We start from the raw sequence: 15,717 nt of genomic DNA on the forward strand, positions 1-15,717 counted from the left end.
CCTCAAATTACTGTTTGGTCATGTTGTTTCATCACAGAAACAGGAAACCTAACTAAGACAGATATATATATGTTCCACGCAGAGAGATGGGGGAACTTTGCAGAAGGACAGACTGAAAGACTGTAAAAGGCAGAAGTGGTCAGTAACTTCAAGAAATCAGTTTTCAGATACAACAGGGCAGATGAATATATCAACTCACAGTGATTGTAACATGCAAAAGTTCAGTGCAAGCTCAAGCCAGACAAAATCCCACCATGGGTCCAGGGCAAAAAAATCATACTACTGTGTAAAAAGTATTGGCATCTGATATCTTCTGGAGAAGAAGAATCTGTTTTCTTTTATAGTGTGTGACCCCTGATAAGACAACCATATTCCAGGATAGGTTCCATTCCCAAGAGTAGTTGGGCAACACAAACTAGATTCAATGGTTTAAAACAAAACAACAACAAAAAAGAATTAAAAAAAAAAAAAAAAACCTCAGTAATGGCTGAAAAGAGGGAACAGGAAGAGGGAACAGAAAGGGTAAGAGAGAGGGCACAGAAAGTTAAGAGGGTGGAGATCAGAACTGAGGAGAGCCAGAGCAAGAGAAAAGAAGGCCTGTAGACAAAAGAGAAACTGGGGTTGGGATATCCCTGTGACAAGCTGGAGACCTAAGTCAGGTAGGCTCCTGGGAGGATATGAGGGTGACTCAAGCAAAGACTCCTAGTAGTAGCAGAGGTCATAGAGACTGAAGAGAACACCCTCTAGCTACAACCAGTCTTCTGGTAAAGGGCAGGGAATACCAACCTACCCACAAAAACTTCAACCCAAAATTTACCCTGCCTACAAGATGTGCAGAGATAAAAAATAGAGCAAATAGAGGGAACAGCAAACCAATAACTGGCCCACCCTATTGAAGAGTGTCAACCTCCCGACACCATACTGGGCTAAGCCTGTCAGAGTTGTCCTCTGAGAGGTCCTACCCAGCAGAGCCTCAAAACAGATGCTGAGATTCACACATTGGTCGACACCTAGGGACTCTTGGGGAAAAGTGAAATGGGAGGAAAGAGAAAAGGACCTGAAGCTGACAGGATCTCCACAGGAAAACCAAAAAAGCAAACTAATCAGGGCCCAAAGGGGCTTACTGAGACTGAAGCATCAACCAAGGACCATGCATGAACTGGACCTAGACCCCCTACAAAGATGTAGCAGATGTGCAGCTTAGGCTTCAAACGGGTACTCTAGAAGGGGAAGTGGAAACTGCATCAGACACAGACTCACTTGCTAGCTTTTAAATCACTTTCACCTGGTGGGACTCCCTTGTCAGGCCACAGGGGAAGAGGACATGCTTAGTCCTGATGCAACTTGATGAGCTGCGGTGGATGGGAAAGGGAGCTCCTTTTTTCTGAGAGAAAGGGAAAGGGGAGGAGGGAGGGAGAGAGGGTAGGACTAGGAGGAAAGGAGGGATGGGGCTACAAGGATGTAAAGTGAATAAAATTAAAAAGAAAAATGTAAATATATAAATTAAAAATAAATTTTTAAAAAGAAAAAAAAACCCTCAAGTTTGGGTGGGTAGAATAAGGAAGGTGGATGTGGAAGGACTTAGGGGAGAGCAGCAAGTATGATCAAAATATACTGTATTATTCTCAAATAAATTAAAATTTTGTGTAAAAATCTTAGCATGGAAATAATTCATTCGGCTCTCAGAGAGTTTTTGAAATAAAGTATTTCAAATAAATTTTCTTATTCTCAGATAGCAGCAAAATACCTAACTATGTTGAATCAAATCCCATTAGTTTTCTCCTAATGGCAAGGGTCTTAACAGTTTCCTAAAAATCTTATATCCTTGTTAGTTAGGCATTTCTCTTCTACTTTGAAACAAAATTTTAAAATATTAAGATTCTTGGTAATAGTTACTTACAAATTATAGATAGAGTGAGGTTTGGGATATACTGACTCAGACTAATAAGTACAAGGCAAAACTACCTCAATTACTAAGTGATGATTTGAAAAAAAAAATGTTTAACAGAAAACAAGAAAGCACAGCTGTTCATAAATACCTGGTTCTAAATACTGAAGGCATCAATCATCAGCATTAACTAAGATGTGTTATAATGCATATTTATGAATGTTTCTTTCAGTATTAAAGCAGAGCCAAAAACAAATGGAGGTCAGCAGAACCATACCTTTAAAGTGCTGCCATCATAGTCAAGCATGGTATATATACATAAAGTTGTCTTCTCCATTTCCATAAAAAGAATCACTACTGTATCACTTGAGTATTTCTGTAGGTCTGTGACTGAGAAATCCCAGTGATTCCCTCAGAGGACTTTAACATACAACCACCCCCTTATAAGTTGGAGGCATCCAAAAATTACAGACACAAAAGAAAATACATGGGAAGAAAGCCAGTGTGTGAGAACTACTTCTACTACTTACTAATCTTAGGCATGGAAGGTCTTATGAATAAAATGTCCAACACAGTTACAAAGTGGCAGGGTTTAGTTAGCTCAAAATAGAAATTTACCATGTTCCATCTAGTTATTGTTAATTAGAAGTAGTGTTGTATTCTATATTCTCTTAGTAAATATCAACAATGCTAACATTTTCACTGTGCTCTCGTCTAGCAAGGTAAGAAACTCAGAAAATATGAATAAGGAGCTTCTTTTAAAAGGCCATTTGCAAAGCAACGGGAGGATTTAAGGAAAGCAACCAGGTTTAATGAAATACCAATACTCTGTGACACAGACTGTTGAGCATTCTTAGATAAGGAAATATCACTATCAATGTGAACAAGGAAAACAAGCCGTGGAAAATACCTGATTCAACCAATGGGAAAGAGACTGTTCACAAGTCCTGGACAGCTGCTGAGCTCATAGGCCAGCAAAAAATCAATCTTTGAAGAGGACCTTCAGTTGTCCTAATCCAAACAACAATCACTGGGATTGCAAGATGACTAGATGATCTAGATGTCTGTGAAATTATTTCCAGAGACCATATTGTCACAAGGGCTCTGATCTAATTGATGGAGATATTTCTTTAGGAAGAACTTCAGGAAGGTGATAGATCAGATGCTACCTTTGTGTGATGTGAGAAGTGCTGCCCCTTAGATTCAGCTCTCTCACCAACCTGAGCCATAATCTTGGATGGTCGAGGACTTCCTTAATTGCTTTGATTTATAAGATTAAATAAAACGATGTGTAGAATACATTTCTACCTTAAGACATTAGGACCATGCCTCATTCTAGGTACTTAGAAGATCATTTTCATCTTGAATTTTCAAGCATCAGCAAACACACATAGGCATACATTTTCAATGTTGGTATTTCTATCATTTTAGGAATCACCTATGCCAACATTTCAAAGTAAAATCATTCTTAAGAGGACACATATACCTAACAGTATTACACTTTAAAAATTAGAAATTCGAGCAAAAACTTGTGTGAGTGAGCCTTTGCTATTTGCACAACTATTCTGTACTCACCGGAACAGCAGCCATAAGTGTGGGTTTCAGGACAGTACAATCACCTTTGCTTCCTTTCTTGATTTTGCTGGACTGCATTAATGAAAAAAAAAAAAAAAACTGATGTTAGCAAAAAATGGGGGGTGAAAGATCTAATTCAAGTATTAATAACAAAAACAGTATTTACACATGGGATTTAATCTTTCATTACGTCCATCTATTTCAAGTCCAAAGAGTACATGTTTTGTATTTTATTCTGTTGCTTTAGTTTCTAACACATCTCAACCTTCCCTAGCAGAGACACTGACCCAGGATAACAATGTAATTGGGATTTGTATTAATAATGTACCATCAATTATAACAGACTGCATTTGCAAGAAAATAATTATTTTTTACAAAGCTCCATTAAAACTATACTAATCATTAAAACAAAATCGAAGGTTACTTTTTAACTAATGAGTAGGCAAAGATTTATCTCAAAATGACCACTACAGACATCAATTAACATCATACAGAAATAATTTCATAATAATCTGGTAAGTAGCATGGGAACGACCATGCCAGTGGCCAACTGGCAACATGCACACAGACATGTTAATGTGCACAATTTCTTACATGTACAAATAACATTTGGGATTTCAAATGTCTGATTAATCACAGGTAGAAGATTGATAAAGTCATTTATCAATGCTGAAAAAAGTAGATAAAAATCAGAATCTCTCATAAGGTGATTTACTAGTTTATAAATGTAAATGAAACGTATTAACCAGGCTAATACAGGAAAGAAAACTAGCTTAAGAAGTGGGATCCAGTCCTGAAGATACCTGATAAAACAGGATCAGATGAATGGGGAGGAGGTCCCCCCCATCAGTGGACTTGGAAAGGGGCACGGTGGAGATGAGGGAGGGAGGAAGGGAGGGACTGGGAAGGAATGAGGGAGCGGGACACGGCTGGGATACAGAGTTAATAAAATGTAACTGATAAGAATAAAATAAAATTCAAAAAAAAATAAAAAAAAGAAGAAGTGGGATCCATAAGAAGTGGCACATGGGTTCTACTGGTAGAGCAAGTTTTTTCTCTCTCTCTTCCTTTTCTTAAATCACTTTTCTGTGTGTAATTTCAAATGTGCTTAAACTATGAGTTAGTGCTGCCTATTGCTGGACTTTTTGCTATGGACAATAGAGACAAAGGAGAACCCTGGTTCAGTATATAGCTGAGGGCTATTCTTGGAGATGCTCCCCTGCTATCTAACTGAATTTTCTGCAAAGGTGCAAATATCTGGTATCTGTGCTGTCCAGCATGAGAGCAATTGGTCACATAGGTATCAGGAACCTGAAATTTGGCTAAATAAAACAAAAAACCAAGGGTGGTAATGGTGCATGCCTTTTATCCCAGCACTCAAGAGATAGAGGCAGGAGGATCTCTGAAAAGCAATGTCTATTTAAAGATGTGGCTAGTGGCACAGGTCCAGAATAATTTCAGAAGAAAACTAGGCCTAAAACCTACACCTCTTCGGAAGAACCAGTTGGTCCAGAACAGCATGTCAAAAGTTCAGTGAATTACACTTTCTAGTATAAGTCTCCAGCGTAAAATCTAATACCAAAAGAAGAGACGAATTATTCCAAAATAATTTTAAATATGGGCTGAAGTCAATTTTAATATCATATTACCATGGAAACCTATGTTGAATGCCACAGAAACTTTTTATTAAATGAATAATCATGAACCGCCCCTCCCCCCAGAAAAAATTATCACCTGGTCAGACAGTGTAAGTGGAGATGAATATCCAATCCTACAGCCATAGGTGAAGCATGATATTTCTGCTGTCAGTTCCAGCACATGAGCCAAAGGTAAGTAGCCAATATATGTGTCCTTTGGTCTAAAACCAAATAAGGAAACATATTAGCCACTCTTGAAAAGGCAGCTTAAACAAATAAGTTAATTATTAACTCTGAATTTCTAATAAAGTTGAACAATCCTCTCTTACCCTAGTCCAGGTATTCTTTCACACTGGCCTGTCATTCCAGCTATCAGATTGCTATGATGCATCATCACTCCCTTGGGTCGGCCAGTAGAACCGCTAGTGTACATGACAATGGCCATGTCTGAAGGAGTTGGTCTATTTGGAGGAATGCTTGCTAAAAAAAAAAAAGAAAAGAAAAAAAATGAAAAAGCACATTTTCTTCAGTTCACAACTTTAATTACTTGATAAGAAGGTATTTTCATTTTATATAATGATACAGATTTCAAAATGACTCTGGATTAACAAAAAGTAAAAATGGTTATCAAATTCCAGTTGACTGAAATAAAGATTTCAAACGCAATCCAGCCTATTTTTAGAATATTTAGCCTAAGCCCCATCTGACTAAGCCTTTTCACAGTGCTATACACAGAATTGGGAAGGATTTCTAAGACTGTGAAAACTGGAAAGATAGCATCCTGTATAGCTTCCTTAGCTCTAGATAAAGGTTTGGGGCCAGGCATGGTAGCAACAACCTTTAACCCCAGCATTCCGGAGGCAGAGGCATGCAAATCTCTGAGTTCAAGACCAGCCTTGTCTACAGAGCAAGTTCCATGACAACCAGGGCTACACAGAGAAACCTCATCTGAGGAAATGGGAGGTAAAACAAGGCATATCACCGAAACAACCAAGCTCAGAGTTCTATACTTAAACAGGCCGACTCCAATGCTCACTCAGGGTGCTAATGATCATGATCTGAGGATCGACTGACGCAACAGCAAGTGGGCACATTCTTTTGTTCTCAGATCCCAAGCACCCAATATGACATTTCTCATCTATTTTTGGGTAAACATGCAGAACATGTCCTCATAATAATTACCTACACAGGTAATAGCATAAACTACAACATGTGTCATAACTCTACATATAACAGCTGTTATTATGACACATGATTATACTCAAGTAAAGTAGTATCACAATAATATATAGATCCTATCTATCTGGGAGATAAATGGATGTCAGTGATCCATGTCAGAACTCAAAATTGTGAGGACTAATAACTATCATCTAAGCTTATGTCAAATGCTCTAGTGGATCCTCAGAAAGGGCAGTAGTAGACCCTGCAGATCCCAATTTCCCAGTCAAGCATGTACCAATCTCATAGTAAGAACCTAGTGATAGCAGGCCATTCTCCACAGGTCTTTATAATTCTGTGCATCAAGCCAGTAGACACATTGGTTTTGCATTGGACTGTCCTTTCAAAGGATGTACGCTAAGATATATACTCTCAGAAAAGACCCCTGTGCCCAGATATTTTGATTATGTTGCTCTCCTTGTGGAGCTCCTATCCTCTCCAGATCTTGCTATCGCCCCCTTCTTTCCTAAGATTTCCTGCACTCTGCCCAAAGTTTGGTTATGAGTCTCAGTATCTGCTTTGACACACTGGTAGGTAGAGACTTTCAGAGGGCCTCTGTGGTAGGCTCCTGTCCTGTTTCCAACCTTCTTCCAATGTTCGTCCCTTTGCCTTTCTGAGTGAGGATTGATCATCTTACCTAGGGTCCTCCTTCTAGCTCAGCTTCTTTAAGTGTACAGATTTTTGTAGGTTTATCCAACCAAGGACCATTCATAGATATAACCTAGAACTCCTGCTCAGATGTAGCCCATGACAGCTCAGTTTCCAAGTGGATTCCCTAGCAAGGGGATCAGAGACTGTCTCTGACATGAACTCAATGGCTAGCTCTTTGACCGCCTCCCCTGATGGGGGAGCAGCCTTTGCCAGGCCACAGAGGAGGACAATGCAGCCAGTTCTGATAAGACTTGATAAGCTAGAGTCAGAGGGAAGGGGACGAGGACGTCCCCTATCCATGGACTTGGAGAGGGGCATGGGAGGAGATGAAGGAAGGAGGGTGGGATTGGAAGGGAATGAGGGAGGGGGTTACAGCTGGGATACAAAGTGAATAAACTGTAATTAATATAAAAAATTTAATCAAAAAAGATATATACTCTCCAGAGTGAATAACAGGCATGCTTACTATCTAGAACAGGAGAAAGAATAAAATATTTGGCTTCAGAGCTTCTTACCTATGATATAAATATGAACATGATAGTCTGACCATTGTTTTGAAGAAAAAAAAAAAAACCTGCCTCATCTCTAACCTAAAGTCTCCTAGCTGTCTTCAAGCAATTCATCCAAGATTGCCTTCTTCAGGAGAAAGGAAATTTTCAGACATATGCAGTTTTGATGACTTATAAAATCAAACAACTCCAGCATTTTTGCTAATGACACATCTTTTTATTAATGTCATATTGATCTGCTAAATTAACAAATATTAATTTATGAGGAAATTAAGTTCAATTGATTTACTTACAGTTTTCTGGCTTAGATCCCAACTCTTCTACTGATTGCATGCTGTGAATCTCAAACCCTTCAGGGTACTCTGCTTTATTGATAGTCTTATTATCCACATAAATGATATGTTTGACACAATTGATATCTAATAATGCCGCCTGTGAAAAATAAATAAAAGCTAGCTTTTCAATTTGGCACACTGTAAAAATTCCTATTAACTGAAAGGACTGAAAAATATCTACTAAAGTGAATTTCATGATCAATGATAATTACAGAAAAATTTAGGGTGTTTTAGTATTATAAACATAAATAAGCATTAAATAAAACACCCATAGCTTTAGGATGTTAACAACTAAAACCAAAACATTAAAAATAATAGCAACAACATTAAACAATAAAACATCACTGAGTCTAAAAAAATCCAGAAAAATCAACAACAAATCAAACCCAAAAGAAAAGAATAAAGAATAGAGCTAAATGAAATAGACTTCAATACAAAAGGTGAAGAGACCACAAATGAGTTCTTCAAAAGTTAAACAGGGTCTGGGGAGATGGCTCAGTCTGAAAAAATGTTTCAGCATATTGAAATGAAGGAGTTTTTTTCAATTGTTTCTGTTATTTTTTTTTTCTTGGATAAACTCCAAAGCATATAAAACCAAAGCAAAAGAAGACAATGGCATTGTGTGAAACTAAAGTTTCTAAACAGTAAAGGAAATAGTCATCAAAACAGGAAGAAACTACAGAGCAGGATAAAATACTGCAAACCCTACATGTGACATGATATAGATTCAGAGACTCAGTAACAAAAAGACAAAGAATGCAAGTAAAAATGGGCAATAGGGCTATGCAAATATTTCTCAAAAGGAGTTACACAAAGAACCAACAGATACATGGAAAAAATTCTCAGCATCACGAATCATCATGGAAATGTAAGTCAAAAATCACATGAAATTTTACTTAACTCCCAAGAGAATTACTATTATCAAAAAGGCAAAAGGCATAAGTAAGTCTATGGAGCAAGGAGAATCCTTGTACCACACGGTAAATGAAAATCTACATCAATATTGTCATTTATTTAAAAAAATAAAAAACAGTGCAGACAGTCCTCCAAAACTTAAAAATAGGATTTCTATATGACCCCAATCTTAATATTAGAAAACCCAAATGAATGAAATCATTATGTCAATGTCATTTATGCTCTCAAAAATCAATATTGTACTATTCACAATAGTCAAGGAATGGATACAGGCTATCAACTCATGGATAAAGAAAACCTGTTACCTATATACATTGGAATACTATTCAACCATGAAAAGAATAAGAGCCTACTATTTGCAACAATGTGGTTGCAATTAAAGATTATTAGTATAAGTGGACTAAGGCAGGCATAAAAAGATAAGTAGTATATAATCTCATCCATGTAAAATGTAAGAAAACTTTATCCAATTGAAGTTGAGGGTAGAGTTGTAGTTCCCAGAAACTGGGTAGAACAAGAACAGTGCTAGGACAGATTAATGGGTACTAAGTTGTAGCTGGATATGGAGGAAGAAGATATGGTGTTACTGCACAGCAGGTTGGCTATACTGATAATATGATATATTTCAAAAAACTGAAAGGATCCTCATGTTTCATCATAAAAAAAATGAAAAATATTTATGAAAACACGTTTTAAGCTGATTTGAACATTACACAGTGCAAACATACACTGAAATATCACATGGTAACACATATTTACACATACATTTTTACATACTGTTTTAAACTTTAATAGAAATTTTAAATAATTAAATTTCATATTTACCTTCAGTTTGCTTTCCAGGAGTTCAACACTAGTAATCAGATAGGAAGCTTCAGATTCATTTAATCCATGAACTACAGCATCTTTGCCAAGTGTGGCATATAAAGTCACAACTATATAAGAAAGATAAACACAAAAATTGTACACTTAACTCTTTTGAGGATGACATGATTTTTAAGCCAGGCCTTACAGACAGCAACACTATACACACAAAAGCACTTTGTAATTTGATTTGATTTCATAGTTTCCAGGTACCTCAAAACTTAGCTATACAAATTCCCAGGAATCAAACTGAAATATGCAAGGTCAGCAGGTCCTGGCTGAAGTCCTATCAGAGTATAACCCAGAAACAACTCACCTGTGGCATATGCTTTTCATTGGTCATTGCCCCAAAGAACAGATAAAACAATTTTCGAAAATTTCAAGATCTCAGGTCAGAAGATCAGCCACAAATAATGTCCTTAGCCCTTTAAAAAGTTTTTTTATTGGGTTCAAATTCTAATGCCACTAGTGATTTCAGTACGTTTCCAAGCGAGGCTGGCAGATGTGTCCCAGAGTACCCGCCAGACAACAGTATAAACTAACAGTAAAATCAGTTGGAATTGTGTTACACCTGCTAAACTGATTTAGCTTGCTTCTGCTAACTAGAAATAGCCCACACAGTAACAGGCAACTTTTTTTATTGCTTGTTGAAGATAGGTGAAGAGGACATATGGGAACGTGTAGCACGCATCTTTGTTTGAAATAACAGTTGATCCCTACACTTAACCTGTAGGACTCTTATTTCCTCTTTCAAGTGTGTGTCTGTGTGCGTGTGTGCGTGTGTGCGTGTGTGCGTGTGTGTGTATGTGTGTGTGTGTGTATACACTTATTTTTCAGTGCTGAGGAACAAAACCATAATTTCAACTATGCTAAGAAAATGTTTTACTTTTCAAAATCAGGCCACTTCAAAAGCAGAAGCATCTCAGAACACACTTCACATTTAAGCAAAGCCTCCCCTGCCCCCGTAAAAAGCACAAGGCACTTACGGGGAAAGTTGTACTTAAAGCAGGTCTGTGCTGCAATCATCCACTCTGCCCTGGTCTCACAGAAAATGGCGATGGTGTTCTTTGGTTTCAGTCCCAATGCAGTGAGTCCACTTCCAAAGTTATTCACTCTGCAGTTTACTTCAAGATAGTTTATCCATTTATAATTCCCGAGAATTAACTGTTAATAGTGAGACGTTTTCCACCATCAGAATATTCAAATAAGCAATTAAAATATTATTCAAAACATAGAACTCTCAAAACTCCCATTACGTAAATACTCAGAAGCTATGAGACCTCTGAGAATTCACCATGCACTGGAACACAATGCCAACATTCTTTTTTTAAAAAAAATTTATTAATTACACTTTATTCATTTTGTATCCCCCCATACGCCCCTCCCTCCTCCCCTCCCGGTCCCACCCTCCCCCCCTTTCTGCATGCATTCTTAAAAGCACTTTACTTATGACAAAGTAAACTGTACCTCTGTCATTAAAACAAATAAAAAAGACAGAAAAGCTTTACCTTCTTAAAAACTTTTCCGTTTGGCTGCATTTCATTTTCTTCACTTAGGATTTCTCTGGTCCCAAGACTATCCTTCTTCCCAAACTTGGCTACAGCATGGTCAAACAATTTATCCAGAGTGTCTGCTCCAGGGATGTCTATGACAGCTAGTGAGTCGAAGTGCGTGACAGAGCGATATGGACTTCCAGGTTTGTCTGAAGTGGGCTTAGCTTTTATTCTCTTTGCCATAGCTTTTTTCTTCTTGGCATTGGTAAGAAAATACCATGGAATAAATATAAGGGCACTGTATATTGTTATTAACAAGTGGACAGGCAGCAATATAATGGTGAGCACATTGAGCTTAAGTTTCATAGTGGAAAGGCTTCTAATATGGCGCTTATTAGTTGTTATTCTTTGGCTTCTTAAAGCCTTAGGTTTCTGAAGAAGGCAGTAATGGAAGCGGCAGTAAGAGTAGCAGTATAGCCAAAGTAGTTCAATTTTAGCGATACAGATAAAGGTTAGTAATCTTTGGAAGCCGACAATAAAGTATACCTGTAGGTAAAGACAATGAACCAGGCAGAGAATAGGGAAAAAAAAAAGAATATTAGCAAGGTGATAGCACAATTAATTTAAATACTCAGACCTTTATTAGTTTATATAATTGATTTGATATAGAATTATGAAGTAACTGGCATGAGATGCTGGCATTTTCAAGTTTAGTATTTATTGACATAAACATATTTTAGTGCAAGAACTTCTAAAATTTCATTTTTATCTAGGTTGAGATATAACAGTACTCTATATTCGTCCCTAAATCAGGCAAGTAACAGCAATTTCATGCTCTCATCAATGCATGCGGATGCAAAGAACACCCAAGAGATGTTATCCTTACTTCTTTATTAGGGTAAACTTCTGAGATAATGCTGACCACCATCTTCTCCAAATGAGAACAATATTATTATAGTTATTTCTTACATATTGTGTTCAAAACTACCAGCTGCCTGGGAAGAGTGTAGATCTGAAATAGTGTCAAGTTCTAGCCCTGGCCTATTGTGAGTTAAGATACCCAAGGCAGTCTGCAAACTGAGTTATTCAATTACTTTTATTTTTCTAAGACAGGGTTTCTCTATGTAGGCCTTGTTGTCGTGGAACTCACTCTGTAGACTAGGCTGACCTCCAACTCAGAGATCCACCTGTCTCTGGCTCCTGGGTGCTGGGATTAAAGGTGTGCTCCACCACCCAGCTCCATGGAGTTATTCTAGGTGAAGCAGGGGTTATATCCAAGGAACTCAGAGCTCCCTGGAGTTTTATTACTAAAGCATTGCCACTGAAAAGCACTGACGAAATATCCAACAACACTGCAGTGTGCAGCACTAACAGTAGGTGCAGGCAGGGTTCAGAGAAAATTCAAAATGACCAAGAGTACATAAGAGAGATTAATGATAGATGTAACCTGGACCATACTGTGGTGAAATTAATAAGAAACTTAAGAGTCACTTAAGTTTCAGTATGTGTCTCTGCCGATGCCTGACTATGTAACTTTGAACAAACAATCCTTTGTGGTCAGGCAAATCAGTAGGCCTTAATTTTCTTTAAGAAATTAATCCTTTTGAAAACCCCATGAAACTTATGAACTCTACCCTATGGATTCAAGAGATTCCAGGCATCATTTCATGAACTCAAATAGACAATATCAACCCCTATCTACAAATTTTAGGCCTACATGGTTTATTTGGGACTTTGCAAGTTTAAATTCCGATTTACACTAAACCTAGATATTGCTTTCTTGGTCTCACTGACAAGTCTATCTAGTTACTCACTTCTTCAAGTGACATGTCACATGTCTGTTGCAAAGCCAAGTTTCCAAACACCCATCAGAAATTTCTTAACTGCCTAAGTCTACAATAATCTTTCCTTTATCTACTTTCCTACATTACTAAATCTATGTACCCTTTACTCTGCTACTTGATTACATCATCATCTCTATACATCTAGGCAGCTAACTTTTAAAGCACAGAGCAGTGGCTCTAAACCAATGTTTTGAGTTTTTGTTTTGTTTTGTTTTTTGAGGCAAGGTCTCACTATGTATTCCTGGCTACCCAAGAACTCACAAGACAGACCAGGCTGGATATTTTTTAAATCTTTTTTTAATTTTTTTTTTTTTTACAATTTATTCACTTTGTATCCCAGTTGTAGCCCCCTCTCTTTTTCCCTCCCAATCCCATCCTACCTCCCTCTTCTCCTCCCATGCCCCTCCACCAGTTCACTGATAAGGAAGCTCCTCCTCCCCTTCCATCTGATCCTAGCCTATTAAGTCTCATCAGGACTGGCTACATTGTCTTTCTCTGTGGCCTGGTAAGGCTGCTCCCCCTTCAGGTGGAGGTGATCAAAGAGCCGCCACTAAATTCATGTCAGAGACAGCCCCTGTTCTCATTACTAGGGTACCCACTTGGACACTGAGCTGCCTAAACTCAGAGATTCTCCTGGCTCTAGCTCCCAGCTACAAGGACTACAGGTATTTGCCACCAGCTTTCTTCCAACATTTCTCTTGTAACACAAGAGTTTTCTTACTTCTTCATAAGCCTTAAAAGTCAGTCACAGACAAGCTATCCATATGCATATATTTTAAAAATTAAGTTCTTTCTTTTTGTAGACAGGGCTTTTCTGTATAGTCCTGGCTGTCCAGTAACTCACTATGTAGACCAGGTTGGCCTCAAATCAGAAATGCATCTGCCTTGGCTTCCCAAGTGCTGAGATTAAAGGCAACACCACCACTTCCTGTCTTAAAGTTAAGTTCTTAATGTGTGGTGGTTTGAAGAAAAATGGCCCCTATAGGCTCATAGAAAACAACTCTATTAGGAGGTGTGGCCTTGTTGCAGTAGGTGTGGTCTTGTTAAAAGAAGTGTGTCACTGGAGCAGGCTTTGAGGTCTAAGGTGCTCAAGCTAGGCGCAGTATTTCATTCTCTTCTTGTTGCCTGCCAATCTGTATGTAGAACTCTTAGATAACTCTTCAGTACCATATCTGCCTGCATCCTACCATACTTCCTGCCATGATGACAATGGAATAAATCTCCGAACTGTAAAGAAGCACAAATTAAATGTTTTCCTTTATAAGAGTTGCTGTGGTCATCATGTCTCTTCACAGCAAGAGAAACCTTAAGACATAATAATGGATTATTTAAAAAGTACAAAAGAGAATTTGAAAATAATACTTGAGTATATACATTCTCTGGGATAATAGTTGAAGACAAAAAAACCATGTCTTCAAATTTATACAATGTCCATAAGGAACAGTACCACCCCACTCTCAAGTGACAAATTGTTAAACTTAGGGCAGCAAATACAAAGAATTAGGAAGTGGCCACTGAGAGTCTTATAATTCATTTGGCTGTAAACTGATTTTATGTTTTTAGTAATTTATAATCCATATCTATATATAGTCTAATAATACTGGTTTTAAGTCTTGGTAGGAGGGAAATGTCTTCTACATGAAGGTACAGACATACACATAAATATTCTGCTGTTGTACTAAAGTGAACTATTGTCTACAAACTGGATATTCCAGGCAATGAGCACAATTGAGTGAGCCAGGTGACCTCGGGTCTCACCTCAGTGTCTACTGTTAACAGGTGAGAGCTTGAAAAGCTCTGTATCAGCTTCATCTGAAAAATGGAAATACTACCTGAGTTACTTACTTGATAGTTTTCTTGGAGGAACCCTTTGTCTTCCTTACTTAAATCCGTGGGCAATCAGAATCAGTCTCTGCCCCAATCTCTCATAACCCAGTTAAATCACAAGCTGGGTCAACCCAAGTCTCTACCTAATCTGTACCTATGCCCATACAGCTTAATTTGCAGCAATATATCACTGTGCTGAGTGTCTCACTAGATGATACAAAGAAACCATACTGAACTATTGATTTCACCATCATGCCCCCTACACCTTTATTCTCAGTTGCTGTCCTGATTTACTATTTTGTAGCTAATTCAAGAGTAAGCCAGCATCAGCCTCCTCAACACCCCACAGCCCTATGTCCATATGTCCATGACCATATGCTCACTTCTCTTCTGTAACCGGATGAACTGTCAGTGCTCCTACCTATTTACCTGGACATTGTGTCTTTGGATGGTGGTACTGCTCTAGCCATTCTTGCCACTCTGCTTCTCTACTGAATCATTCCTATCAACATTCTTCTAACAGCTTAACATTTATTTCATCTTAAAATCCAGTCTTCAACCAGTCATGGTGGTGCTCACCTTTAATCCCAGCATTCGGGAAGTAGAGGCAGGCAGATCTCTGAGTTCAAGGCTAGCCTGGTCTGCAGGGTGAGTTCCAGGATAACCAGGGTTATACAGAGAAACCTTGTCTCAAAAACAAAACAAAGCAGACAAACAAACAAACAAACAAAAAAAAACATTCTTTCTCTTGTACCTAACTGTCAATTATAACCCATTTCGTCTTTTCTTTAGAAATCCTTAAAAAGAAGCTGGGCACAGTGGTGCACACCTGTAATCCCAACACTCTGTGAGCCAGAGGCAGGCAGATCTCAGAGAGTTTGAGGTGAGTTGGTCTACAAAGTGAGTCCAGGATAGCCAAGGCTACACAGAGAAACCCTGTCTCGAGAAACAAAACAAACAA

At 38.1% G+C, this 15,717-nt stretch overlaps 1 protein-coding gene across 6 annotated transcripts in view; it reads right to left on the reverse strand.

Moving 5' to 3' along the window:
• Acsl4 (acyl-CoA synthetase long chain family member 4) overlaps positions 1-15,717 on the reverse strand; it is an 81,161-nt gene that overhangs the window by 22,016 nt on the left and 43,428 nt on the right. For 2 of the 6 annotated variants that reach the window (XM_021662811.2, XM_060375394.1), the window contains 7 exons: positions 11,101-11,631; positions 10,579-10,756; positions 9,554-9,663; positions 7,772-7,910; positions 5,430-5,580; positions 5,198-5,321; positions 3,464-3,535 (listed from right to left, as the gene is read on the reverse strand). In XM_021662811.2, coding sequence (XP_021518486.1) covers positions 3,464-3,535; positions 5,198-5,321; positions 5,430-5,580; positions 7,772-7,910; positions 9,554-9,663; positions 10,579-10,756; positions 11,101-11,451 — 1,125 coding nt within the window. In that variant the 5' untranslated portion in view covers positions 11,452-11,631. The remainder of the gene's footprint in view (positions 1-3,463; positions 3,536-5,197; positions 5,322-5,429; positions 5,581-7,771; positions 7,911-9,553; positions 9,664-10,578; positions 10,757-11,100; positions 11,632-15,717) is intronic. The other 4 variants (XM_021662814.2, XM_060375397.1, XM_021662812.2 and 1 more) reach the window with 2 other exon arrangements.

Source organism: Meriones unguiculatus, chromosome X, assembly GCF_030254825.1.
Source record: "Meriones unguiculatus strain TT.TT164.6M chromosome X, Bangor_MerUng_6.1, whole genome shotgun sequence".
Taxonomy (NCBI): Eukaryota; Metazoa; Chordata; class Mammalia; order Rodentia; family Muridae; genus Meriones; species Meriones unguiculatus.